Here is a 24403-nt window from a genome sequence, read left to right on the forward strand (position 1 = left end):
ATTCACAGGCAAGGTTCCAAGCTTGGCTGGATGAGTTTTAAGAAGGTGCTGGAAGCCCCTGCCCCTCCCCTGCCTCGTTAATTACGTTGGAGGTTACCCTGTACCTAGAGATGGATGGGGATGAGGGTGGGGACGTGAGGACAGAGGGGACCTTGCTTTGGCAGAGGGGGTTGGCATAAGGGACGCTGCCAGGGCCAGGCCACATGATCCGAGGTTCTGAACCCACCCGGCTGTGCAGTTTTCAGGACACTTGCAGGAAGAGCCCGCTTGGGGGCTGCGAGGAGAGGACAGCTGGTGAGACACATCAGCTCTATCGCCTGTGGGGAGTGGAGGAGTGGGACCAGGGGGTGTGGTGGGGACCACAGCTGGGAGGAGAAAGGAGCGCCCCGCCCCAGGGTGGGGGGACGCAAAGAAGGGGCAATGGGGATGCACAGAGGCTGTGCTGGTGGCCCCAGTCCTTGGCCACTCCCACCTACTCCCTCCCCTGACCCCCACCACGAGAGCCCCGAGTTGCGACAGTCAGAGCAGGTTTATTGTTGGCAATAGAGCACCGCGATGCTCTCCCAGGGGGTGCAGCCAGCGGCCATGAGGGGAGCAGGTGGGTGGTGGCAGTGAGCAGAGAGGGTGCTGAGGTCAAGTCCTCGTGGCCTCCTGGGCCCCATGCTCCCTCCCGCCTCTCTGGGTCCAAGGAGTGTCAGCCCACCATGCTCGGGGTGGTTCCTGGCTAGGTCTGCTGTGGGCAGGAGAGGAGGGTCCCTGGGGAGTCTGTGATAGTGGTGGCAATGGCTGCAGGGGCTGCAGGGAGCAGCCAGGCCTCACAGAGGAGCAGGAGCTCGGAAGTCCCCTGGAGACTTGAGGTGGGCGAGGTGTCAGTTCTGCACTTGTGGAGCCCCTGGGCCCTGGCTCCCCCGACTCAGCCAGCCCAGGAGGGACGGAGGCCCTGCACCCCGGTGGCGGGGCTCTCCAAGCACCTGGCCGGGCTCAGCGAGGGAGTGTGCGGCAGGCCTCACGTCTGCAGCGGCAGGAGGCAGGTGGGTTCTGCGGGCGGGGAGCCGGCTGGGCTGGATGCATGGGCCTCCCGGAGGTCGTGCAGCACCTGGAGCAGCTGAGCCAGGGGGTCCTCGGGGGCTGTGAGCAGACGCAGGGTGAGGGCAGGGCGGGTAGGGCCTCGCCTGCCTGTGCCTGTCCCTGGGGCCAGAGGGTCTGGGAGTGGGCCCGAGGAACCCCAACCACAGCATCCCCGAGGGGGCTCAGGCCACCGCGCGAGTCCAGAGGGGAGGGACCTACCTTCGCCAGGGCCGGTGGGCACAGAGCCTGCCCCTGCGCCTGCACTCAGCTCCTGGTGCTTTTCCCTGCGGGGAGGGCAGAGTGAGGGTTCCTGGTGCCCTTGAGGGGAAGGCTGGGGGCCCCCGTGCAGCCTCCTGAGTGGGAGCTACGGGGCGGGGTGTGGGGCTGACTCTTTCCATCGATGGGGAAGAAACACGGGCCTCTCTTCTCCGGTCCTTCCCTCTCCCAGCCTCCTCCTCCGGTCCTCCCCACCCTAACTGCGGGTCAACGGGAGGCACCTGGAAACCAAGCTCCAGCCGAGTCCCCGCTGTCTCAGAGGGCCCTCGGGAAAACAGCCACTTGAGGCCTGAAAACCCGCTGATTCACTGGCCACGGCTTGTGGGAAGAGCAGACAGTGGCGTCTCAAGTACTGTTCCTAACCAGAGTTCTCCAAGGTTCCCTGGCCTCCCAGGTATGACCCGAGTGCAGACCGGAGGGAGGGGAAGCAGCCACGGCCCCGGCCTGAAGGGCCTCACTCAGGAATTCTCCCCGCTCAGCCTGATCTCTTCTGGGAGACATGTCCCTCCGCTGAGTCTCATAGGTTCCTCCTCCTCAGATGCTGTCTAGGCTCTGTGGGGTCTCCCTGTGGGGTCCCCTGGCCTGCATCCTGCTTCTCTCAGGTGCAGTCACCTTGACCTTTCCTCCGCGTTGACCCCGCTGCCCAGAACTCGCCCTCCCCTGCTTCGCTCCCTGCGAGATGCTGCCCAACCTCACAGACCAGCCTGTTCCGTCACCCACTCTGCTCATGCACTGATCCTACATTTACTGAGGGGCCGGGATGTGCTCAGCACCGTCTCAGAACTGAGCTCAGCACAGCAAATTCCAGACATCTGCTCTCAGAGAGCTCATGGTGTAGCTGAGAGGCAGGCAGAAAGTGAAGAAACAGCACATATCAATGAGTTCCCTAAGGTTTGAGAGTGATGGTGGTCCAGGAAGGCCTCTCTGACAAGGTGGCATTTAAGCAGAGGCCTGAATCAGGTGAGGGAGCAAACGACATGAACAGCTGCGGAAGAGGCTACAGGCAAAGGACACAGCATGTGCAAAGGCCCTGGGGTGGGGTGGCCCAGAGACAGCAAGAAGGCAAGGGCAGCTGTGGCAAGCTCAGCACAGAGAGAGGCTGGTGGTAGATGATGAGGCCAAGAGGCAGGCCAGCTAGGGCCCAGGGGAAAGCCTTTGGATTTAAGTGTGTGGGCAGCCATCAGGGGTTTTAAGCACGGGAGTGATATGATCTGTTCTAGGTTTGAGAAGATCACTCTGGGGCTGTGTGGGGAGTAGATCCTAGGGAGGCAGGATGGCCAGGTAGGAGGCCCCTGCATCGTCCCAGTGATGAGAGATGTGAGGCTCATGTGGGGAGGCGTGGTGGCAATGCGAGGGGAGGTCGAATCTGGCTCATCCTGAAAGTAAAGCAAGGGGCTGGGCTTGCTGGGGGCTGGATGTGGGGCAGGGGAGGTGAGGAAAGCAGGCCCCAGGTACCCACAGGGTCTTTATAGGAGGGAGGCAGGAAGGTCAAAGGAGGAGGTGGCCACGTGACAATGGAACAGGGACTAGAGCGAGGCACTTTGAAGAGCAGGAAGGGGCCATGGGCCCCTTTGGGTTTTAACCCATGGAGACTGATTTCTGACTTCCAACCTCTAGAACCATAAGAGAAGAAATCTGTGTTGTTTGAAGCCACCAAGTGTGTGGTGACTGTTACAGCAGCCACAGGAAACTAACACAGCAGGGCCGTGGACAGGAGGCCGGGTCAGAGATGAGAGGTTCTAGCCTGGAGGCCGGGTCAGAGATGAGAGGTTCTAGTCTGACGGCATGAGCTTTGAAGGTTTTTTTTTTTTTTTTGAGGAAGATTAGCCCTGAGCTAACATCTGCTGCCAATCCTCCTCTTTTTGCTGAGGAAGACTGGCCCTGAGCTAATATCCATGCCCATCTTCCTCTACTTTCTATGTGGGACGCCTACCGCAGCATGGCTTGCCAAGCGGTGCCCTGTCCGCACCCGGGATCCGAACCAACGAACCCCGGGCCGCCGAAGCGGAATGTGCAAACTTAACCGCTGTGCCACCGGGCCAGCCCCTGAAGGTTTCTAACGAAGAAATAAACCCCAGGAGAGTCAATGAGGGGCCAGGAGGATGCCCACCACCCCTGCAGGCCCCGGGTGTCGGGTGTGGGAGAGAAACCCCCCACTGGAGCAGGCTCAGGGAAGCAGTGCTCTTAGGATCCCTTTAAGAGATCCCCCCGCTGGGCCCCACCCCCAGAGCCTCTGAGTCGATGGGGTAGGGCCAGGCATCCTGTTTTTTAAAGTTGCTTCTGAAAAGCATCCTCTCTTTCCGAAACTGGAGCCAGGACCGAGAACCAGTGAAATGAGCGAGATGGCTGAAGAACTCCGGGAACCGGCTGAGGGCGATCCCTGGGCTCCGAGGACACCACCGGAAGGCAGGGTCCGCCCAGGCGGGAAGCAGCCAGGGCCCTGACCCGGGGCTTCCGCAGCCCTGGGCACCTTCGTCCTAGCGGGGGCCGGCCTCATGCTGCAGGATCCGGGGCCCCTCCCCAAGTGTGGCTGCCAGAGGCCGGAAGGCGCCGGGCCTGATTAGAAGGGAGGAGACCAGCCACCCCAGGAGCCCCGAGCCCAGTGCCAGCTCCGGCCCCGCCTCGCACATTCCCTCATTCCCTGGGGCTGCACAGGCCTCCTCACCGCAGTGCGGCCTCCAGGCCCAGCAGGTGCTGGTAGATGAGCTGGGCCTCCAGGTCATGGTCGAGGGGGTCATTCCACTCCTGCAGGGTCACCCGTGACCGGGTCTTATCGCAGCCCAGATCTGGGGGCAGAGAGAGGGCAGAGTTGCGGGCAGGCAGTGTGAGAGCTCACGATGAACTTCCCGGTAGTGCAGATAGGGAAACTGAGGCCTATAGACGGAGAGGGCTGGACTCAGGGGCCCCCAGTAAGGAGCTGGGCTGGGAGCACAGCCTGGGAAGCCGGGCCTAGGGCCTGCCTACAGCTCCCCTTGCTTCCGGGGCAGCAGCTTATCCCCCTTGGGTTCAGCTCCTGAGCCATGGGACACGTGACTGCAGAGCACGGGAACTGAGCAGGATCCAACCCAAGGAGCTGGGTAACTTCTGGAAGGCTGCCTACCTGGAAGGAAGCAGGGAGTACCCAGAACTGTAAGATCACGTGAGGGGAGTCAAGGGGTTCGTGCTTTGGGATGAGCTGGCCCTGCCACTTGCTGCCTTTCTGCCCTTGATAACCTCAGTTTCCTCCTCCACAAAATGGGGCTACCAGCCCCTGCTTCGTAGTGCCCTAGGGAGCCCCACTTCCCCAAGGACGAGGGTTACTGCCACAAAGGTGACAGCCAGAGACGGCGGGTCAGGCCCACCAGCCAGCAACCCCTGTAAAGAGCCACCACTGCTGACCCGCAAGGCCAGGGCTGGGCTAGAGTGGGTGGTCAGCTTCCGAGGGCCTCCCCCACGCCAGGCTCCGAGGGTTGAGGCTTGGCCTGGCCTGGAGGCCGCAGGATCCAGGTGCTGGGTCTCCTCCATGACTGGGGAGCAAGAATTTCATAAAGCAGGTGGGGATAAAGGAGGATGATCCTGAAAGTTCTAGAACCGTGCTGTCCCATAAGTTAGCCACTAACCACATAAGGCCATTTAAATGTAAATTAATTAAAATAAAAAAAATAAAATTTGAAACCCAGTTCCTGTCCTAGCCACGTTTCAAGTGCTCGGTCGCCACCTGTGTTCACGGCTAGCACGTGCACAGCACAGGACAGTGCAGACACACCACTTTCATCACCGCAGGAAGTTCTGGTAGGAGCTCCTCTCTGCCATCCCTCTAGTGCCCAGGGCCCAGGGACCCCAGCCCACAGCTCCGGTAACAGGCTGCCAGCCCGGGAATGCGCAGGCTCGGGGGCCCTCTTTAGCCCTCATTAGCAAGGAATTCCTAAAGTGTGTTCCTCGGAACCCCAGGTCTGCAAGAGGCTCATGCTCTGGGCCAGAAAAGGCTTCCCTGTCCAATGAGTTTGGGAAGCGCTGGGTTAAACAGTGTTGGAAATAGGATTCTAACTCGTTTTCAGGGCTCCTCGGCACCTTCAACATACCCACACGCATCACACATGCCACGTGGCATCTCCCCAACTACCCAGTCACAGAACCCTCTTTGCCCAGAGCTTCTGGAAGGGCTGGTTTGCTGCAGGTGAGTTCTCACAGGTGCACAGGTGGTTCCCCAGCCAGGCCAGCAAGCCAGGGTTCAAGGGGCCCATGTCCCAGCCAGGGGCCCAAGGCCTGTTGTGGACAGATGCAGCACAGAGAGACCCAGGCCTCCACTCCCACCTGTCTTGTCCTTCTGGTGACAGCAGCTCCACTTGTCCCCGCGGAAGATGCCAGGGTGGTAGGAGCCCAGCAGTCCCGAGTTGTTGATGCTCACCTTCCGCAGCGCAGACAGCCACTGGTTCAGCTCGTTCACACTCTGCAGGGCACGTGGGGGTGCTGTTTAGAGGTCACCTCCTCCAGGAAGCCCTCCCTCCCTGGAGTTCCCGTGCTGCTCAGGACCATGCATCCCCCAGAGTGAGCCAGGAAAGGCTGCCCCTTCTCCCCAGACGCAGCCCACACCTAGCACATGGCTTGGTGAGCAGACTGTGGGCTGGCTTTCGGCCACCCCTGGCCCCCTCGGCCATGCCCCTTGGGCAGTCCACAACCTGCCAACTATACGTGGCGGCCCTGCTGTCACCATTTTTTCCCTGTGGCTCTGGACTCTCACCCAACAGGGAGTTCCTAGAACATGGGGCCCCGTGGCACAGGTCTGTGACCTCCTACACTTGCACAGGACAGTCACTCCCGGGAGCAAGCCAAGCCCCCTCCAACTTCAGCCTCCCTACTTGCTCCCAGCTCATCCCTTGGATGCTCCGTCCCTCACAATGTCCCTGCTCGAATGACCCCCGTCAGAGGCCGTCCCTGCCCACCCTTTACAAACCAGCACCCGTTCAAGGTTCTACCACCGTTTGACATTTTAAATATTTATTTATCGGGCCATCTTCTTCCCTGGGCGTCAGCTCCATGAGGCAGGGCCTCTGCTCTGTCGGCCGCTGTCCCCCCACCACACAGAACAGTGCCTGCAAGCTAGCGGGTGCTCCATAATATTTTTAGATGACTGAATGAATGAGTTAATACATGAACAGATGAGAAGGGGGCTTGAGAATATGCACCCAGAGCACCCACTTGCATGTACGTGTAATTGTCGGGTGTTGATACACACACAGAAATGGACAGGCACCAACTCAGACGCTTGGAAATAGATTCCCACAAACGTGTAAAAGGCGAAGCTCTGAATCTCAGGGCCACGGCCATCCACGCACTGGACCACACGCAGACCTACACGTGGGTGCCTAGGCAGGCCCACGGAGAGACATGGGCACGGCCTCCCGGGCACCCCGACCCAGGAGAGACACACACACACGCACACACGGGCAACGCATGCACATCAGATCCCACACACCCTGTTGTGCCTGATGTGGCGGCCATGGGGGTGGGAGACACGTGCTCCTCATTCCAGCCCACTGCAGGGGCTCCCACAGCATCCCGTCCCGAGCGGCCCCTCCACAGCCGCACCTTGCACTGCAGGTAGGCTGTCTGCAGCTGGCCAGTGTCGTCTGTGTAGATAACCTGCATGACATGTGAGCTGCTGAAGCTCTTCTCCTCCACCTTTTCTGCTGCCCGGATGTTGGCAAGCTTGATGAGGGTGCTTTTCTGGGGCGGACAGGGGAAGGGAGGCTCAAGGTCCACCCCACTTCCCATCTCTGGGCCTCAGTCTCCCCTCTTGGCACCAGGGTTGGCAGACGGGACCCAGAGTGCCTATCCCTCCCAGGAACATGCTCTGTGAGTGACCTCAGCCAGGACAGAGCGCAGACAGATGGGGACCAAGTACCCAGCCTCTTGGGGGCTCCCAGCAGCCCTGGGAGGTCAGGACTGGGCTAGGCACATCTGGCAGACCGTCCCCAGAGCCCGGCTGACTGGGGGTCAGGTTCGCCCAGCTCGGGGTCAACAGGTCCATTCAGAAAGTATGTGCTCAGCCCTTCTTGGGAGAAGAGTGCTCCTGGGAGGCCAGGCCGGGGGATGGAGTGTTGTTAGTAACACTATTGGTCTAGATGCTGCCCTGATTCTGGACCCTTGGAGAGACCATCTCATCTAAGCCTCAACAATCTGGTAAGCAGGACCACCATCCCCAATTTATAAGCTGAGACACCAAGGCTCAGAGAGGTTGAGACACTTCACCTAAGTACATCAGCCTGGAACCCGGGACTCCTCTCAGCCCTTCTGTGCTTCCCTGATCTTCCAGAAGCACCCCTGAGCCCCCACTCCATTCATGCACCTGACCAAGGAGCCAGGGCTGGACACGGCAGCTGCTGCCGGACCCATGCCCTCCTGGCCAGGGCAGCTTCTTCCTCATGGGTCTTAAGTGACCTTGTGGCTGATACCAGAAGCCTGTCCTGCCCAGCTTTCTTCTCTGACCCCGGTGGACCTTGGGATGGGCTCCGAGGAAGGGACAGGAGCCTCCAGGGTGTTAAAGCCCTCGGAGCCACACTTGCTCACCTCCTTCCTTACCCACCTTGGAGCTGGGAGTCTTGGCGAAGCTGAGGGCCTCGGTGGTGAGGGAGAAGTGGAGCTTCTTGAAGGAGGAGGACATGAGGGGGCCCTTGCCCTTGGTCCTGTGGATGAAGAGTGGTCCCTCCTTCACTGGCGGTGCCTGCAAGCTCAGCGCCCTCTGCAGGTCGAGCTCTGCAGGGCCGAGAGGGAGGGAGGGCGAAACGTGAGGCCGGGGGAGGGCTTGGGGAGGAACCGCGAACCAGAGGCGGTGGGTGGAGCTGCGAGAGACACAGAGGTGGGCGGGACCATGGGACGGGGGCGGAGCAAACGTCAACAGGAGGCCCCGGGCGGGCCGCACAGGCCTCACCCTCCTTCTCCTCGATGTCCACCAGCTTGGTGATGAAGTCCTTAAGCTGGGCCACGCCCTGGCGCACGGTGGGCTGCAGCGGCTCCATCCACGCCTCCTTGGCCCTGGAAGTCTGCATGTCCATGTTGCCCACGTTCTGGACCGCCTGGGGATGACAGCAGGAAGGGCCAGGCTCTGCTGGGTCAGGGGCCCCCACTGCAACCCCCGCCCCACCACCAAGTCTGTGCTACTCCCACTGTAGAATGAGAGGCAGCGGCGGCATAGACTCTGCTCGTGGACCCACTCCATCCCCACTGGGAATCAGGGGTGAACAGATCCCAGAGTTGGAGGCATTTGGGGACCTAACAGTTGAGACTACTTGCGCCCAACCTATTGACTTTCCTCTGCAGGTATAATGTCAGACTCTGCTCCACTAGGCGTCCCCGCCCCAGTCCAGGGTCAGGGAGACAGGCGCAGCTGGGGAGTGAGTAGATCTGAGGGTCAGAAGACCCCGATTCACCACTGATAGGCTGTGTGGCCTTCGGCAACCTCTTTCCCCTCGCGGACCTCTTTCTTTATCCGTGACATTGGGCGACCATGAGAAAGCTTTGCAGACTGTAAAGTGCAGTGCCACGGGAGAGCATCAGTGTCCCCACCACAGGTCCCCGGAGCCAGGTGGGAACACACTGCAGTCCAGGCAAGGACCCCTGATGTTCAGCACCCAGTTGGGCATCCCGCCCGGGCCCACAGGCCCGCACCTTGGCCAGCAGGAGCAGGGTGCGGCTGGTGCGGGCATCGGCGTGCCGCTCCCGCAGGTGGAACAGCTTGGGCGCCATGATGGCGGGCGAGAAGAAGCGCAGGCACAGGAAGCTGGTGACGGCGATGAACGGCAGGTTCTGGAGGTGAGGACAGCGGGGGCTGGACTCCCCTAGGCCTGGGCTGCTGCAGCCCCCTCCCCATTGGCGCTGTCCCCGCCTGTCCCCATGACCCCGCCCCCGCCCCGCCCTCCGCCGTAGGTGAGCTCGGTCCTCCCCACCGCGCCCCCTTCGCCCACCGCTCTCCCCTCCGCCCAGCCCCGCCGCCAGGGGGCGCACCTCGTGCTGGGCGCCGGGGAAGCGCTCGCGCACGCGCCGGAAGAGCTGGCGGAAGGTGGCGCGGACCACCGCGGGGCAGGCGCGAACCGAGCGGCTGAGTGCGCTCAGCAGCGCCCCCAGGTGGGCGCGCAGCGTCTGCGCACTCTGCTCCAGCACCTCGGCCTCGGTCTGCGGGCGGTGCAGCCCCGAGCACCTGCGTGGGCCGGGGACGAGCCCGCGGAGAGGGCCGCGGTCAGCGCCCGCACACACGACGAGGACAGGGGCTCCCAGGGACACACGCACGGAAGGCATCAGCCGAGACCGGACACAGAGACGACACACAGGTGGACAGCGACGAGGGGCAGACCCAGGCAGAAGGAGCCATAAACACACATTTGCAGACAGGTGCTGACCCCCGCCCCCGGCACCACCAAGAATCACCCTCGGCCTCACCCTACATCCTTGACCTCCACTTTGCTGGGGTCCAGCTCCACGTACTTCTTCTCCTCAAACACCTTATTGATGATGGGGCCCAGGACACCGTGCAAATACCGCATCCCAGCCACCTGGGGGCCACCGCGAGCCACATTGGTCCTGTCTCCCATCTCCACTGCCTCCATCTCCCCGCAGCTGGCCTCCCAGGCACCCCATACACCACCTGCCTGCTGTATCCACCCAGGATGGGGCCGGACACACGAGGAGGACAGTGCAACAGACTGCTACTACATGAATGAATGAAGGAAGGAACGAATGAATGCAGGCAGGCAGGCATGAATGAATGAAATTCTTAGCTTTTTTTTTTAAAGATTGGCACCTGAGCTAACAACTGTTGCCAATCTTTTTTTTTTCTGCTTTATCTCCCCAAATCCCCCCGGTACACAGTTGTATATCTTAACTGCAGGTCTTTCTAGTTGTGGCATGTGAGATGCCGCCTCAACGTGGCCTGACAAGCGGTGCCATGTCCGCGCCCAGGAACCGAACCAGCGAAACCCTGGGCCGCAGCAGCGGAGCGTGCAAACTTAACCACTTGGCCATGGGGCCGGGCCCTGAAATTCTTAGCTTTAAAGAGCCCTGGATGTGGAGACAGAAGACTGGAATTTAAGTTCCAACTCTGTCTCTTGGCCTCTCTGAACCTCAGTCTCCTCATCTGTAAAACAGGAACAATATGCCGTGCGCCCTCACCTTCAGAAAAGACTCCATGGACTTGGAGGCCAGAGAGTTGCTCCGGAACAGGGTGTTGGCCTCACCTAAAGCAGAGGTTCCAGTGGGTAAGGGGTTGGGAGAAGGACAACGCTTTGTGGAGGACAGAAGACCTTGGGTCTGGGGGGTTCTAAGCTGGCCCAACTCACTGCCCCTCCTCTGCCTTTTGCTGTTTCCCTTTCCCCCTAATCTGACCCATCAGCCTCCTACAGGAGGACTTCCCAGATTTCTTCCCTCCCAGCATCTCCGGAGTCCTTGGCTCCAGGCTCCCCTCTTCCCCATGCCCTCAGACAGGCCACTCCCCACCAAGCCTCACTGGTGCGACCCAGCTCCAGCTGGAAGAGCAGGTCCAGAAAGTCTTTGGCCAGCCCCTGCCCCAGGAAGAGCTTGAGCAAGTTGGTGGCCACGTTCTGGCGGCACTCAGTGCTCGTCATCTCCTCAATGAGTGGGATCAGCTGCCCTGGGCCCTGCAAGAGGCGGCAAGGAGAGGTAGGGCTGGAGGACGCACAGGGAACCCAAACCCTTCACTCTGAGGACCTCAGAGGACCCGGGGGGAGGTGCAGGGGGCCACACTTTCCCATGGGATCGCGAGGGACCCTAGGCACTGGCTAGTTCATCACCATCCTGAGCACTCAGGTTTTGTTCTTCAGAGTGGGCTTAGAAGGACAGGGAAGACAGGCCTGCAGCCCGTGGACCCTCCCACCTTCCCCTGGGCCCCCTCACCTGGACGCCCAGCTTCACCTCCCGGCACAGCAGCTGCACCAGGGGCTGGTAGCAGCTAGAGGGCAGCACCGTCTCGTCCCGCAGCCGCACCTCCAGCTGCAAGGAGCCCAGGTTGCCCCTGGAATGGGCAGGCTGTGACCTCTCCACCAGGGCCCCAGGCCACCCTGGGTTGTGCCCCCGCCCCACTGCCTCTGTCCTCCCCACGGGGGTGAGCCTCACAGTCTCTCTGCTCATGCCCTCCACCTCGGCTCCTTGCACTGCCCACCTCCCAGATTCTTTGCCCAAGCTGTCTTCTCTGTTTGGAAGGCCTTCCTGCCTCTACACGGTGGAAACCCCATCCATCTTCAGGGCCTGGCTCCCAGCCACCTCTAGACTCCTGGGGACTCTGAGCTTGGCCCACGGGGACACGCTGGGCTCCCCAGCCTCCTTCATGTCTACACTTTACCCTGGAAGCCAAACCCCAATCCTCGTGACAACCTGCCGGGGAAACTGAGGCTTGAGCAGGTTAAGCAACTTGCCACATTAGGTCTAATTTCTAAGCTCCCCTGCTCTGAACCCCCTGGTGAGGGCGCCCCCCAAGGCTTAACAGTGTCTAAGGCCCTGCTGCCCGCAGCACAGCATGGTTCACTGGGGGATGCTGCTGGGCACACGACCTCACACACAGCAGAAGCCATCAAGATGGCCCTGGCTGCTTCTAGGGAAACGCCGCGGGGCTGGACACAGCCATCCGCCCTGCGCCTGCCCTGCTGAGGGGGCGATGGGCGTCTGGGCCTTCTGCAGGGAGACTGAGCTGAACCATCTGAGGTGGTGGGCACTGCTGAGCCTCTACTTCCGGTTGAATGGTGGGCAAGGAGGCCAGAGGGCTTCCTTGATAGAACTGCCAGACTTAGCCAAACAAAAATACAAGACACCCAGTCAAATTGGAATATTTTAAATATAAGTTTGTCTCAAAGATTGCATGGACAGACTTATACTAAAAAGTTGTTCATTGTTTATCGGAAACTCAGTTTTAAGAGGATGTCCTGCATTTCATCTGGCAACCCTATTCCTGGAAAATCTGGGGGAGGGTCGGAGCTATGGTGCAGGGACAGTGACTCAGGGCTTTGGGGACTTGAACTCTCGTCTGAGGTCTGCAGAGAATCCCTTAAAGGGAAAGGGTCTGAAGGCTTGTTCCAGAATCTGCCAGCAGGCAGAAAGCAGGAGACCTGTCCTGCCTCAGAGCTCAGAGGACAGGGCTGAGCCCAGGATGGGGAGGAGGGGGAGGAGGCAGCATCCAGCCGGGATGGAGAAGGATCCTGGCCTGGTGGGGCTGCACCATCCACCCGACAGCCCACCTGCCTGCCCGCTGCAGCCTGCTCTCAGCCTCCCCATGGCCTGGGGCCCGCCAGCCGCCCCCTGCTGCCAAGCCGCAAGCACTCACTCTTCCCGCCGACTCTTGGACTGGTCAGGCTGCAACCGGAACCAGCCCTCCTCCTGCTGGGCCGCCCACAGTCTCTGGACATTGACCACCACCTGGGGGCAGGGCAGAGGCAGGGGGCCACGCTGGGGCTGGGACCCTCAGGTCTCTTCCTTGCTGACTACTGTTCTTTTGAGGGGGTACCTTCCGAGGGTCCCTGAGTACAAGTGGCTGGTTGTGGGGAGTCTCAGACCCCCTGAGTGCCCCCTCTGGGGCAGCTGGAGGGACAGGATGACTGGAAGGGAGGCCAGGTGTAGCCTGAAGGGGCAAGGTGCTCACTTTGCCCAGGAAGTCGTTGCGGCTGACGAGGTCCCAGTCCCAGGCCTCCACGCACAGTGCCTCTGCAGCCCCCTCCTTGAGCTCAAACTCGAACGTCTCGTTCCAGCGTGGGTAGCATGACTTCTTCACGACCTGCCCAGAACGGGGTGAGTGGGGTGGAGCTGACTCCACAGGGCTCCCCAGGCCCAGCCAAGGGCAGAGCCACCCCAAATGCCTCCCTCGGGTTCGCTGCAGGGGCTCTGGTTCAACTTCCTCTCCTGGGTCCAGAGGCCCTGTAAAGCAGGTGTAAAAACCTCCTGACAAACCCGTATTCATTTCTCACATGGGAAAACAGGGCCAGAGTGGGTAAGGCACTTGTCCAAGGCCACAGAGCAAAAAGATGGCTGATTGCACTGAGAACCCGGGTCTTGACGCCCTCCCCCAGGGCTGAGGCCACCACCCCAGCTGAGTCCCGGAGGCGAGAAAAGCAGTGTGAGCAGCGTTGGACCCCGTCTGCTGTCTCAGCCCAGGCTAGCCAGGAGTGAAAGGCAGCTGAGGCCACAGGGGTTGGTGCCAGAAGGGCTGAGACCCGCTCTGCACCCTCAGAGAGGTCTCCCGCTTCTCTGAGCCTCCTCTGTGTGATGGCAGTCCCAGACAGAGCTCCCAGGTGATGGGGAGGGCCCAGCCCTGAGCCTCCCGGCCTCCTCCACAGCCCACTGGCCTCCTCACCGAGGTCTCCTGTGTCCGGCCGTTGTAGCGCACTCGGACGAAGGGGTCAGAGGCACCATTCCGGTCCTTGGGCGCTAGGTCCCTGGGGGGAAGCAGAGCATCCACGCGTCACCAGCTTCCCACCTAGGCTGTCACCCGACCCCTTTCCAACCATACAAGGCTGGAAAGGCCTGGGCTCATCCACGCCCTGGCAAGCTGGGTGACTAGACAGTGCCTCTCCCTTTCCTGGACCCTGATTCCCACAGCGTTCACCCCATGGTGCCCCATGTGGCACCCACACCAGGCTACAGACCCCCCAAGGTGGAGGCAGCTGCAGACCGGGGGGTGGGGGAGGCACGGGCAGCCATGGAGCAACCGGGCCATGGCCCCCAGCCCACCCTCTGTGCCTAGGGCAGCCCTGAGCAGGGACCACCTCTCCGAGCTCAGTTTCCTCACCAGATTCTTGGAGACAAGAATCCCTGTAACTGAGATAACGGGCTTCTAGAAGTCCTGCCCCACAACAGCCCCCCACTTGAGGGGGTCTTGGTGAGCAGGCCCGATCGATCGTCCTGCCCTCTGCACAGATGAATCTTTAAAAAGCCCAAATCTGGTGGCAGCAAGCCCAGCCTTTCTGGAGGAACAGCAGAGCCCACCCCTCTTCCATTTGCCATAATACTATTTTCTGCTCTTTTCCATACTGTAAGTTGTAAGCCTCTCCTGCCCACTTTTCTTTCCTCCCCAGAACCATCTAAGAGAATTCCAGAGCATGGCCTTGAGAATCTGCCCAGAAGGAGGAGGACAAGGCGTTCTTTCTGTCTCTGCAGCCAAGACAGCCTCTTACGCTGTCTCAGGATCCCCGCTGGGGTCTGAGCTGGCAACAGTGGGGGGCACATCCCTTCACACTCTGAAGAGATGCCTGGCGGACCACTCACTCCCCCAACCCCAGGGACTTGCTAAGAGGAGGCCAGGCGGGTCCAGCCACTGTGTCCCCAACAACCTCAGCAGCAGTGTGCATGAGTGTGTACTCGGGCCACAGAGCCTGTGTTGGGAGGAAGTGGGTGAACAGGGGATGCGCGTGTGAGAGAACGACTGAGTGTGAGGGGTGTCACTGTGACTGGGACCGTGACCCTGCCCAAGTCCGACCAAGTTCCCTTTGGCTGTATCTCTTCCCATTCCAGCCCTGGGACAGAAAACAAAGCCGGGGGGAGCCACGGTCCTCATTTTCAGGAGACGGCTTCCTCTCAGAGGCTGACCACCCCATGGTGGGACACGCTCCTCCATAGGTGCTGCTAGCTGGCATCCCTCTACGGTGGCATTCCGGGGACAAGGGCCGCCCTCCTGCCCCGGAGGCAGCAAGGCCCCGGTGGTGGTGGGCTGGAGCCAGAAAGGAAGGCGCTTCTCTTGGAGTGCGTGTGACTCACACTCAGGGCCGGGCGGGAGAGAACTGGCAGCTAAAAATACCCTGGGGGGGGTGGGGGAGTCCCTGTCACAGGTGACTCAGACCCACCTGCCCATCCAAGTCACTGTCTCTCCTGGGGAGAACCCCATCTGGGGATTTTCAGCAACTCCTTTCACCCCCCACCCCACCGAGGACCCCCCCGCCCAAAATATGTCAAGTTCATATTGGCGTTAAACCTGGGGAAGCCCAGTCTCGGCACTGGGGTTCCATGGTCAGAGTTCAGGGTCCTCCCTCCCCCGCGACACCCACTGTGCTGTGATGTCTGAAGTTCTGACATTAGAACATCACCCCTTCCCCTAAGGGTCACGTCCTCCTGAGTGAGGTCATCCAGGAAGCATCTTCAGGTCAAGGAAACCTCCCCAGGCTGACCCTGAGAGCAGGCTTTTATGGAGGAGGCACCGGGCCAGGAGGTGGAGGTGGGGAGGGGAGGCCCAGCATCCACAGCGGGTTTCTCTAGTTTCGTGGAGCCCACTGTCCCACTCCCCGGCCCCCACGGCTCACCTGGCCTCCAGCACAGAGCAGCGCAGCAGGCAGGCCTGGGTCCCCCTCACCACCTCCAGCCGCAGGTGGATCTCGCCCTGCACCTCCTCGTCGGGGTCGACCTCCGCCAGGTGGGCCCACCCGCTGAAACCTGCGGGGCTGCAGCTCAGCCAGGGGCCCAGGCCCCTCCCTCCAAGCCCTTCGCCTGCAGCCCCGCCAGGTGCCACGGGGCCCCTCTGTAGTCCCCTTGGAATCCTCTCAAGCCCCTGTGAGGCAGTGGCTGTTATCCCTGATGACAGATGGGGAAACTGAGGCACAGAAGCTGAGCAACAGCAGCTGGAAGAGCTAGGATTAGAATCCAAGTCCAGTGACTCCTGTGTCCTCACTGTTGTGCCACGCTGGATTTGGTGGCCCTGACCCTGACTCATCATGGAAATGCTCTCTCTGTCCTCAGTTTCCCCATCTTAAAACAGGGGGCGAGTGGCTCTTGCCTAGCGCTGCCAGGAGGAAGGTCTAAACCCAGATGGGCAATCTTAACAAGAGAATGGCATCACTGGGCCACTGGACCCCGAGGGCCTGGCTGGGGCCATGGGCAGGAGAGGCCTCTGGCAGGGGCTAAGTGGCTCCATGAGTCAGCAAAGTCCCCCCGGCCCCGCAGGCGTGCCCCAGCCTCACAGACAGGAGCAGGTGTGTGCTGGGGAGGCCCCGTAAGAGTCACAGGGGCTCGGGCTGGCAGAGTGTGAAGCACCTAAGAGCTCCTGGTCTGAACCTTCATGGCAGCTGGGGACTCAGCCCAGAGAAGGCAGCACCTGCCCAAGGTCACACAGCGAGGCTGGGGCAGGGCTGGCCCCTCAACATAACGTCAGCATCCCAGACTTAAGACAGAGTGGCACTGGGGGGGCTGTGGGGACCCCACGGGGTACAGAGGAGCCAGCCGGATTGGGAAAAGCGGATACCTACACCTCAGCAATGGAACATAAGGAGGCCCCTTCCTCTCCCTGCAGAGGCCTCAGGGGGTATGTGGTCCCAATCCAGGGGCAGAGAGGGGCCCAGGGCCTGGTGGCTGGGGTGTAGGAGATGGCCACAGGCCCTTCTGGGGAGGGAGAAGTAGCTTTCCCTGAGCACGGGGCTGGAAAGAGTCTAGAGTAAGGTCTCTGAGTAGAGGGGAGGCTGGGGACTGGGCAGACAGTGGGGTGAGAGGCAGGAGGCAGGGGAGGGGGAGCAGGAGCGGGCCACGGGCTCCCCGGGGGATCTTACCCTTCGGGTGAGCAGCCAGGATGTCCCTGGTAAGGCAGACCTTTCCGATAACGTCATCCCGGCTGGAAGTGGAGAGGGAGCCAGAGCTGGGCAGGGCTCTGCGGGGGCCCAGGACCACCCCCCCACCCAATTCAGGGTCCTGTGGGGAGCAAGGAGGCTGACGCTCCAGTCACTTAAAGGAGCCTATTGGAGCAGGACCCACGACCCTTCTGCAGGGCCAGGATTCTGGACACTCTCGTGGGCATGTGATGTGTTTCTGCACACGGACCAACACGTGTGCCCACACACATGCTAAGCTCATGCTCTCTGGGTGCCCATTTCCTAGCTCACATCCCCACACACACAGCCCAGCGTGCCTGTGCCTGTATCCCGCACATGCGCAGGTGTGATGTAGTGTGAGCACTGTGAATGCCCCCCACACACAGACACCGCACGCTCACACCCTGCACCCTTCCAGACCCTCCCGGGCTCCCCCTCCCTCCAGGCTGCAAAGAGAATACAGAGCCACCAGCTGCCCCAGCACTGAAACAATCTGGAGGGGCAGATGGCAGTGTCTGGCCCAGCTGAAAGCGGGGCCCACCCACCTGAGGGCATCTTCATCCATGACGTAGAAGGCCACGGCGTGGAAGCTGGGCGACAGGTACACCTGATACTCCTCGCCCCAGAAGGGGCACAGCGTTTTCCACACAGTGGCTGTCCTACAGGAGAGCACACTCAGCACCTGCCCAGGCCACCCGCAGGCTCCAGGCTGGGGCAAGGCAAGGCTGCGTGACTTGAGCCCAACTTTCTCCACATCCCCCTCCGCTCCTGGGAACAACAGCTGCTTTCGTGATGTTGATTTTTTTGATGACTTGATGGTTTAATGATGTGATTTGACAGCTTGAGGAGTTTCCTTATCCCAGACCCCACCGTTCACCACTGATCACTCCCCCCGATCTCTCTCTCTGCCCGGGGTGGGGTGTAAGGCTGCCTCTCTCAAGCCATTTTCCATTGGGGAAACTGAGACCAGAGTTGACAGCTGGCCCTAGGTCACACAGCAGGACAGCAGGAGTGCTAGGACCAGAAGCCTGGCCTCCCAGCCTCACCCTGGTCCTGATGTCCTGAACAGACCCTCTGAGGATGGAGGCAGGGGGATGGCCAAGTTAACTCTGGAGCCAGTCCTCCTGGGAGGCCTGGGAGCACAGGTCGAGGGCCTGACCCAGAGGGGTCTTGTCTGGGCAGAGCCTCGCCCAGCCAGGGCAAAGCCTTTAACTCACGGAACTCAGCAGGGTATATGGGTGGCGGGAGCTGAAACCCCCAACAACCCAGATGAAGGCTCAGGGGGCCACCTTCACCCCATCCATTTCTCGGACAGGTCACGTAAACTCTGGGGCCTCGGTTTCCCTGTCTGTCATTGAGACAATCAGAGCCATATGTCTCTCTCCCCCATTGACGGCCACAGTTTGGAGAGAATCTAGAAAAAGGCCGGGGGCCCTGTTTGCAGGTGGGAAGAATTGAGAGTCTGGCGACTTTGGATGAAGGTCAGCAATGGGCACGCAGGCGGGCAGAACAGCAAAGCGACTATGAACTCAGAGGCAGAGGCCTGCGTGAGGGCGGGGACAGGATAGCAGAGACCTTGCCCAGAGTCATGGAACCCATGGAGAAAGAGAGTTCCGGAAGTGGGCCTTCTCAGTGCAGGCTGGGGACGCCCAGCCTGGAGAGGAGTTTTCTGGGGGATTACCCCTGTAGGACCCTCTCATGGAGCGGGGACCCCAAGTCAGAGCAACGACCAGGGAGGGGAGAAGGAGCTCATGCTTTGGGGTGAGCCAGACTTGGGTTCCAGCCTGGCTTTGCCACCTACTAGGTATGTGACTTTGGGGAAGTGACTTAGTTTCTCTGAGCCTCAGTGTCCTCATCCGTAAATGGGGTTTAACGGCTGGGTACAATGCGTACCCAGCGCATTGTAAGTATTAAACAGCTGGACTCCTTTAGCAGAGGGCCTGGTGGAGACAGTTCTCCAGAAGTGACAGCTGTTCTTACTCATCGTCATCATCACCTGTCCCTCTTGGGGGTTGCAAAGAGGAACAGAGCCGAGGAGAAGCCCCTGGCCAAGTGCCCGGCCCACAGCAGACAATCCCCGGATGGGCATTAAGGCCGGCAATTAGGAGGGGTTACAGGTCGGTCTTTCTCACGCCCCAGCAGATGTGTAGGGCGTGCTGGGGCCAGGGGTTAGATGCCCATCTCCAGACACACTGCACACCCCTCTGAGGTGCACGTACTGGAACGGGCTGCAGGGGGCGAGTGGTCTGCTCAGAGAGGGAGCCCACCTCACCGCCCTCAGCCCAGGGCTGGGGGTACCTGATGATGGGCTCATTGTCCACCTTCACGATGCAGTAGGGGTCACTGCTGCCGGTGCTGCAAGACAGACAGGGGGCGGGAGAGGAGGGGCTGGGGGCGCGGCCAGCTGCAGGCGGGGCCTCCCAGCAGCTCCCCTCCCTCTGCCAGGGGCCCTCAGGCACCCCAGGAAAAAGACAGTCGAGGCTCAGGCACTGGGTCCTGGGTTGGGGTCCAAAGGCTCCTTAGACCAAAACGTGTGCCCCCACCCTCAGCCTGGGAGGCGGTGGTGAGGGAGAGACAGGAACCTGCCCCAAGGCCCCCACGTGCAGGAGGAGGCTGTTCCTTCTGCTGAGGAAACGATGCTTCTCCTTCCTGCCACTCCCACCCCACGCCAGGGAGGACACAAACGAGTCCCAACAGTGCCCAAGCCACAGCCCCAGGCCAGCTCCTGACACCCCTCCCCTCAACACCAGTCAGCCCCTTACTCTCCTCTGAGCCTTTGCTCCTGCTGCTCCTCCCACCTGGACTGCCTTGTCTCTCCTCCCGGCCTCAGCCCCTCCTCTACAGCCCGCCACTGTCCCAGAGGCAGGGAGTAAGGGCTCCTCTGCCATCCCACTGCCTGCCCCTCCCCATTAGGTTTCCCTCCATCCCAGGACAGCTAGCGATGCACTGCCTATGAGCGGCTGGAGGGTGGGGACCACTTCTGTGTCCCCAGGGCCTAGGACAGGGCTTGGCACAAGACAGGGTCCCGTGAGTGTTTGTTGAATGAATAGGTGAATGAACGAACACATATAACAGTCTGCCCTAGAGCTCCCAGCCCTCTGGGAAAGAAGGAAGACGGAGGGGGAACTGGGACCGCTTGGTGCCACCTGTCCCAGGTGGGTGGGGGATTCCGGGCATTGAGGGCAGCCAGGCCCAGGGCTGGTACTGGGCAAGAAGCGGGGCGAGGACTATGCAGAAGTGCCCTTCAGGCCTGGTGTCCATACAAAGGAAGTGGATTTGCTTGCTGGAGGTTGGGGACTTCCACGTTCCACTTCCCTTCTCAAAAGGGGCTCCTTGGGCAGAGGAAGCCTCTCGAGACAGACAAACAAAGGCTCTCACGACTCAGGGGGGAACTGACTGGCAGGACTCAGTTTCCACCCGTGTGGAGTGGGACTTGTAACGCCAGCTCACTGGGCAGCTGCCCTGGGCCCTGACATGAGCTGAGGGCCAGCCTGTGGGAGGTGTTTAGCAAATGTTGGCACCGCCCAAGACTCCTTGCTCCTCTGCCTGTAACCCCATCCCCCATCACTCAAGAGCCCCCTCCTCCAGACAGCCCCTGGGGAACACCCCCACTTGCATCCCACCACCCCAAGGCCAGGGGACTCTAGGCCTCAAGTAGAGGGCCCTGTGCGCCCCACGTGCTGGGCTGGGCAGCAGGGCCCAGAAGCTGCACGTCTATTTGAACAAGGAGCTCAGAGGAAGGAAAGAGAGATCAGTATGGACTGAGACCTCTGTGGGCTGCCCCCTCCACGGGCCCCCTCTGCCCTGCTTCTGTCTCCTGGTCTGGGGGGGGGGGTCCCTGGGAGTCCCCGGGGACAGGAAACCTCTTGTTTACCCCTATGAGCCCAGCACTGCCCACTGCTCAGCTGTCACTCAATGGATGAATCCATGAATGACCAGTGAGGTTTGGGGCTCATGTGGAGGACAGTGGGTGGGCAAAGGCCCAGGGGCAGGGACAGACTCGAGTCTGCAGGAGCAGTCATGAGCTGGGAGGCTGGAGCAGAGCAGTGTGAAGGGAACAGTGTCAAGAGTGGGCTGAGGCCAGAATTAAGGACCTGAGCCCAACCATGGTCGCTATGCCCTCTGCCCTGTGCCCTCTGCCCTCTGCCCTAATGAGGTCCCTGGGCTGGTCCGCTTTCCCACTTCTCCTTCCCCAAGCCACTGGCGGCCGCTGGCCCAGCCTGGCTACTTGTAGGGCCTCTATATTTAGGGTCTTGGCAGTTTCCAGGCTGTGGAAGGTAGAGGATCAGGGCAAACCCTGAAATAGCCCCAGGGCTGTCCCCAGGGCCACTGGGCGTGGGAGCCAGTGGGTCACCAGTCACCGTAAGACTCAGCTTCTGTCTGGCTGACCCAGGCACCCAAGGATGGGTGATGGTGGGAGGAAACAAGACAGGAACAGGCGGGCTCTGAAAGCTGTCGGTGACAGGGAGCACAGCCATGCTCTGTGCCCTTAAGAGGACTAAAAAACCAATGAGTGGAAGTGGCAGGGAGACAGATGGCAGCTGTGTCAGAAAGGCTCCCTCCTCAGAACTGCCTCAGGCAAGATGGGCCACTATGCGAGGTGGTGAGCTCCCCGTCCTCAGAAGTGTGCGAGCTCTGGCTGGAAGGGATGCTGGACAGAAGATAAGCTGGGACTGATGAGGTGCAGTGAGGCAGGCTCACTACCACCCCTGCCTCCAGCACTCAGTGAGGGCCTCTTGGGATCTCCAAACCCCTGCCACCTGTGCAGCCAATTGTTTTGCATGGCATTCATGAGGGTCAGTCCCTACTGAGCCCCAAGGCAAGCCTGCAACCATGGTCCAGCTAGGATTCTTGGCCTGTCAACAGCAGCCAGAGTGGGTTAGAATCCTGACTTCTCTACCTACCTGCTGTGTGGCCTTGGCAAATGGCTTCCACATCCTGAGCCTCAGTTTCCCCATCTATAATCTGAGCATATCTACTGTACGGGACTAATAAGAGGATTAAAGCTGAAGGTCCTAAACACCTCTTATTCGCCCCTAGTATGGACCAGGTGCCCCTCAGGGCACCCAGAACACCCAGACGAAGGAATCATGGTCCCTACCATTGCAGTCACGTGGCACAGGCAACCCAGGAAGGAGCAATTGCTACCCAGGGCTTCATCCTAACTCCAGCTGCCCCAAAGTGCTGGAGGGCACAGGATGGGGGCAACGAACCCTGCCTGAGGGCACCAGGAAAAGCCCTGGGGTGGGGAACAGGAGTTTGAGAAGGGTCCTGAAGGATGAATAGGAGTTTTCTGGGGACTCTGAAGGGGAGTGCTTGAAGGCAGAAGGCAAGGCTGTGAAAGGCAGCAGCCCATATGTGAGGTGCTGAGGGGCGTCACAGCTGGATTTAAGAGACAGTTGACAGATCAGAGCTGTGTGCACTGGCCACTACGGGAAGGCAGAGGAAAGGAGGGGAGAGGAGGCGGGTAGGGCAGGGCAAGGAAAGAGATTCCGGGGGCAGAGCCAACAGGACATGGCGGCCCCTCCCCAGGATGAGGGGCACCTTGCCCAGAGTCCCTCAGCTGTGCAGAGGCAGGGCAGGGCTGAGCAGGGAACCAGCACCCCTGCTCCCAGGAAGACATGGTCCTCAGCTTCACCGCCCTGGGCGGGTGAGAGCCTGGAGCCAGGCACTAGGGCCAGCGCTGCGGGATAGGGAGGGAGGCGACAGACGGAGGGTCTGCTCCTCCCAGCCGCCACCAGCCAGAGGAGGCCACGCTGACCTAGTTACAGTGCCAGCGTGAAGGGTGCTTAGAGGATGGGCCTGGAGGCTGAGACCCTTCTCAGAGCTCATCTGCCTTCCCACCCCGCCTCCCCCTACCCGCTGCACAGAAACCCACCTTGAAACAGCCTGCCCACCCCCTCCCTCACCCACTGCCATGGCAACTGTTGAGCCCAGCCTCATCAGGCCCAGGGGGCCTTGAACTGGAACTGCTCAAGGCGCTGAGGGAGCGGGGAAACTCACAGGGGTCACTGTCCGTGTGAAAGATGTCCTCACCCCCGCCTCCCACACCCCCGCCTCCCACACCCCCCTCTCCAGCTTGCCACCTCTCTGCATCCGGGAGCCGGCTGAGGAGCCCAGGGAGTGGGGAGGCCCCAGCCCAGCAGACTTTGGACCCTATGCTGCCTCCGGGCTCCCCTTCCCCCTCCTCCAGGCAGCTAGCACCCCTCGCTCGAGCTCTGTGCTTTCCACCGCTCATACTGGAGACAGATTTCGACCTCCAGTTTACAGAGGGGTAGCTGGGGCTTTGGGGACAGGGAGCTGCCTCAGGCTGCATCTGATGGAACCAGGGATGGGATCAGGCAGCTCAGCTCTGGGACCTACTGAGAAGAGTGGGACCAGGGGCTCCTGAAACCTCAAATCTGACCAGGGACCAGGGAAAGCTCTTAGAAGTCAGCGCTTGTTAGGAGCCCTACACTCAAAACCTTGCTTCGCCACTTAGAGTCAGCATTTCACGTCTCTGAGCCTCGGTTTCCTCATCCATAAAACAGAATGATGAGAACTGCCTTGCTGGGTGGTTGTGAGGATTAAGGGCAATGGCTGGGGTAAAGCCAAGGGCAAGAGCAACGGCTATGACCCAGCCAGCCCCTCTTGCACTGGTCCTGGCCTCCCGACCTGTAAGTCCACTCTTCAGGCCAGTCCCTCGTATCCCCTGTGCACAGCAGGAAACCCCGGGGCAAACCCTGGGCCCTAGGGCGTGTTTCAGGTGCACACTCCCAGGTACCAAGGGTTCCAGAACTAGTGAGGAAGACCCCTCCTTTCTAGGGGGGCACCTCACCCCCTCCAGCCACACCCCCGGCAGTTAACCCAGCCGTCTCCCCTGCGATGTCTCCCTCACGCCCAGTTCCCGTCCTATCAAAGCCCCTTCTCCCCGGAGCCGCCGCCGTTCTCTGCCTCCCCGCTCACTAAGGCTCCTTACAGATCCCCGCCCCTCCCCAGGCCCGGGCCCTTCCCTGTCACCCCTGTCCGGGGCTCGCAGCAAATCTTCTCACTGTCCCCATTTCCCCGCCAGTCTCCCCCTGCGGCCACACTCGCCACGCCCTCGTCGCTGCTCTACTTGTGGGCGGGCCGTGCGGACCCCGAAAAGGTCAGGCGTAAGAGGCAGCGCCCCTTCCCGGAAAGTTGGGGCTCCCACCCAGGCTGCGCTCACATGTCCTTGGCAGGCAGGTTCTTCCCCTCCACGATGCGGATGGACAGCGAGCTGCGCTTGGCCATCGCAGGTGCGCGCCGTGGGGTCCTGCCCCAGGGAGCCGGACGCAGGAGTCCCGCGCTGCGGGCAGCGGGCAGCGGGCAGGCGGCGGGCGGGCGGACCGGCTGCTTCGGGACTGTGCGCCGCGAGGGGCGGGGCGCGCGGGCCGAGGCGGAGGGTGGGGGCGGGGAATCGCGTCCACTCCATTCACCCCCCGCTCGCCCCCGCCCCCGCCCCACGTGCGGGGACACTGCGCCCAGCGGGCCAATCGGCGGCCGGGGCTCCCCTG

The 24403-nt window shown here is 61.1% G+C and overlaps 1 protein-coding gene across 3 annotated transcripts; it reads right to left on the minus strand.

Moving 5' to 3' along the window:
• Positions 1–510: 510 nt before the first annotated feature.
• On the minus strand, positions 511–24403 carry LOC103551714 (ras GTPase-activating protein 4). 3 transcript variants are annotated; one of them, XR_011524392.1, is made up of 21 exons: positions 24076–24321; positions 19185–19241; positions 17432–17545; positions 16848–16909; positions 15612–15741; positions 13673–13754; positions 12965–13096; positions 12650–12741; positions 11230–11347; positions 10823–10973; positions 10489–10553; positions 9760–9872; positions 9328–9520; positions 8992–9129; positions 8255–8399; positions 7910–8079; positions 6800–7050; positions 5638–5773; positions 4010–4130; positions 1288–1352; positions 511–1128 (listed from the first exon to the last, which is right to left on the minus strand). XR_011524392.1 is itself a non-coding variant. In XM_008521280.2 (21 exons), the coding sequence occupies exons 1-21, from the start codon at positions 24138–24140 to the stop codon at positions 1007–1009; spliced, it is 2409 nt and encodes an 802-aa protein (XP_008519502.2). In that variant the 5' UTR covers positions 24141–24403; the 3' UTR covers positions 511–1006. The 3 variants fall into 3 exon arrangements, 2 of the variants coding, with proteins under 2 accessions (XP_008519502.2, XP_070422495.1); XM_008521280.2 differs by having other exon boundaries at positions 6913–7050; positions 24076–24403; XM_070566394.1 differs by lacking the exon at positions 6800–7050.

This window comes from Equus przewalskii, chromosome 12 (genome assembly GCF_037783145.1).
Source record: "Equus przewalskii isolate Varuska chromosome 12, EquPr2, whole genome shotgun sequence".
In the NCBI taxonomy this organism is placed as follows: domain Eukaryota; kingdom Metazoa; phylum Chordata; class Mammalia; order Perissodactyla; family Equidae; genus Equus; species Equus przewalskii.

Bases quoted from the DNA above. Each gene is read 5' to 3' on its own strand.
- LOC103551714 (XM_008521280.2), bottom strand. From the start codon at position 24,140: ATGGCCAAGCGCAGCTCGCTGTCCATCCGCATCGTGGAGGGGAAGAAC. The intron at 9,873-10,488 runs GTGAGGGCGCAC...GGTGGCCCCCAG, and splicing joins CCATGGAGTCTTTTCTGAAG to GTGGCTGGGATGCGGTATTT. The intron at 4,131-5,637 runs GTGGGAGTGGAG...CTCTGCCCCCAG, and splicing joins TCACCAGAAGGACAAGACAG to ATCTGGGCTGCGATAAGACC.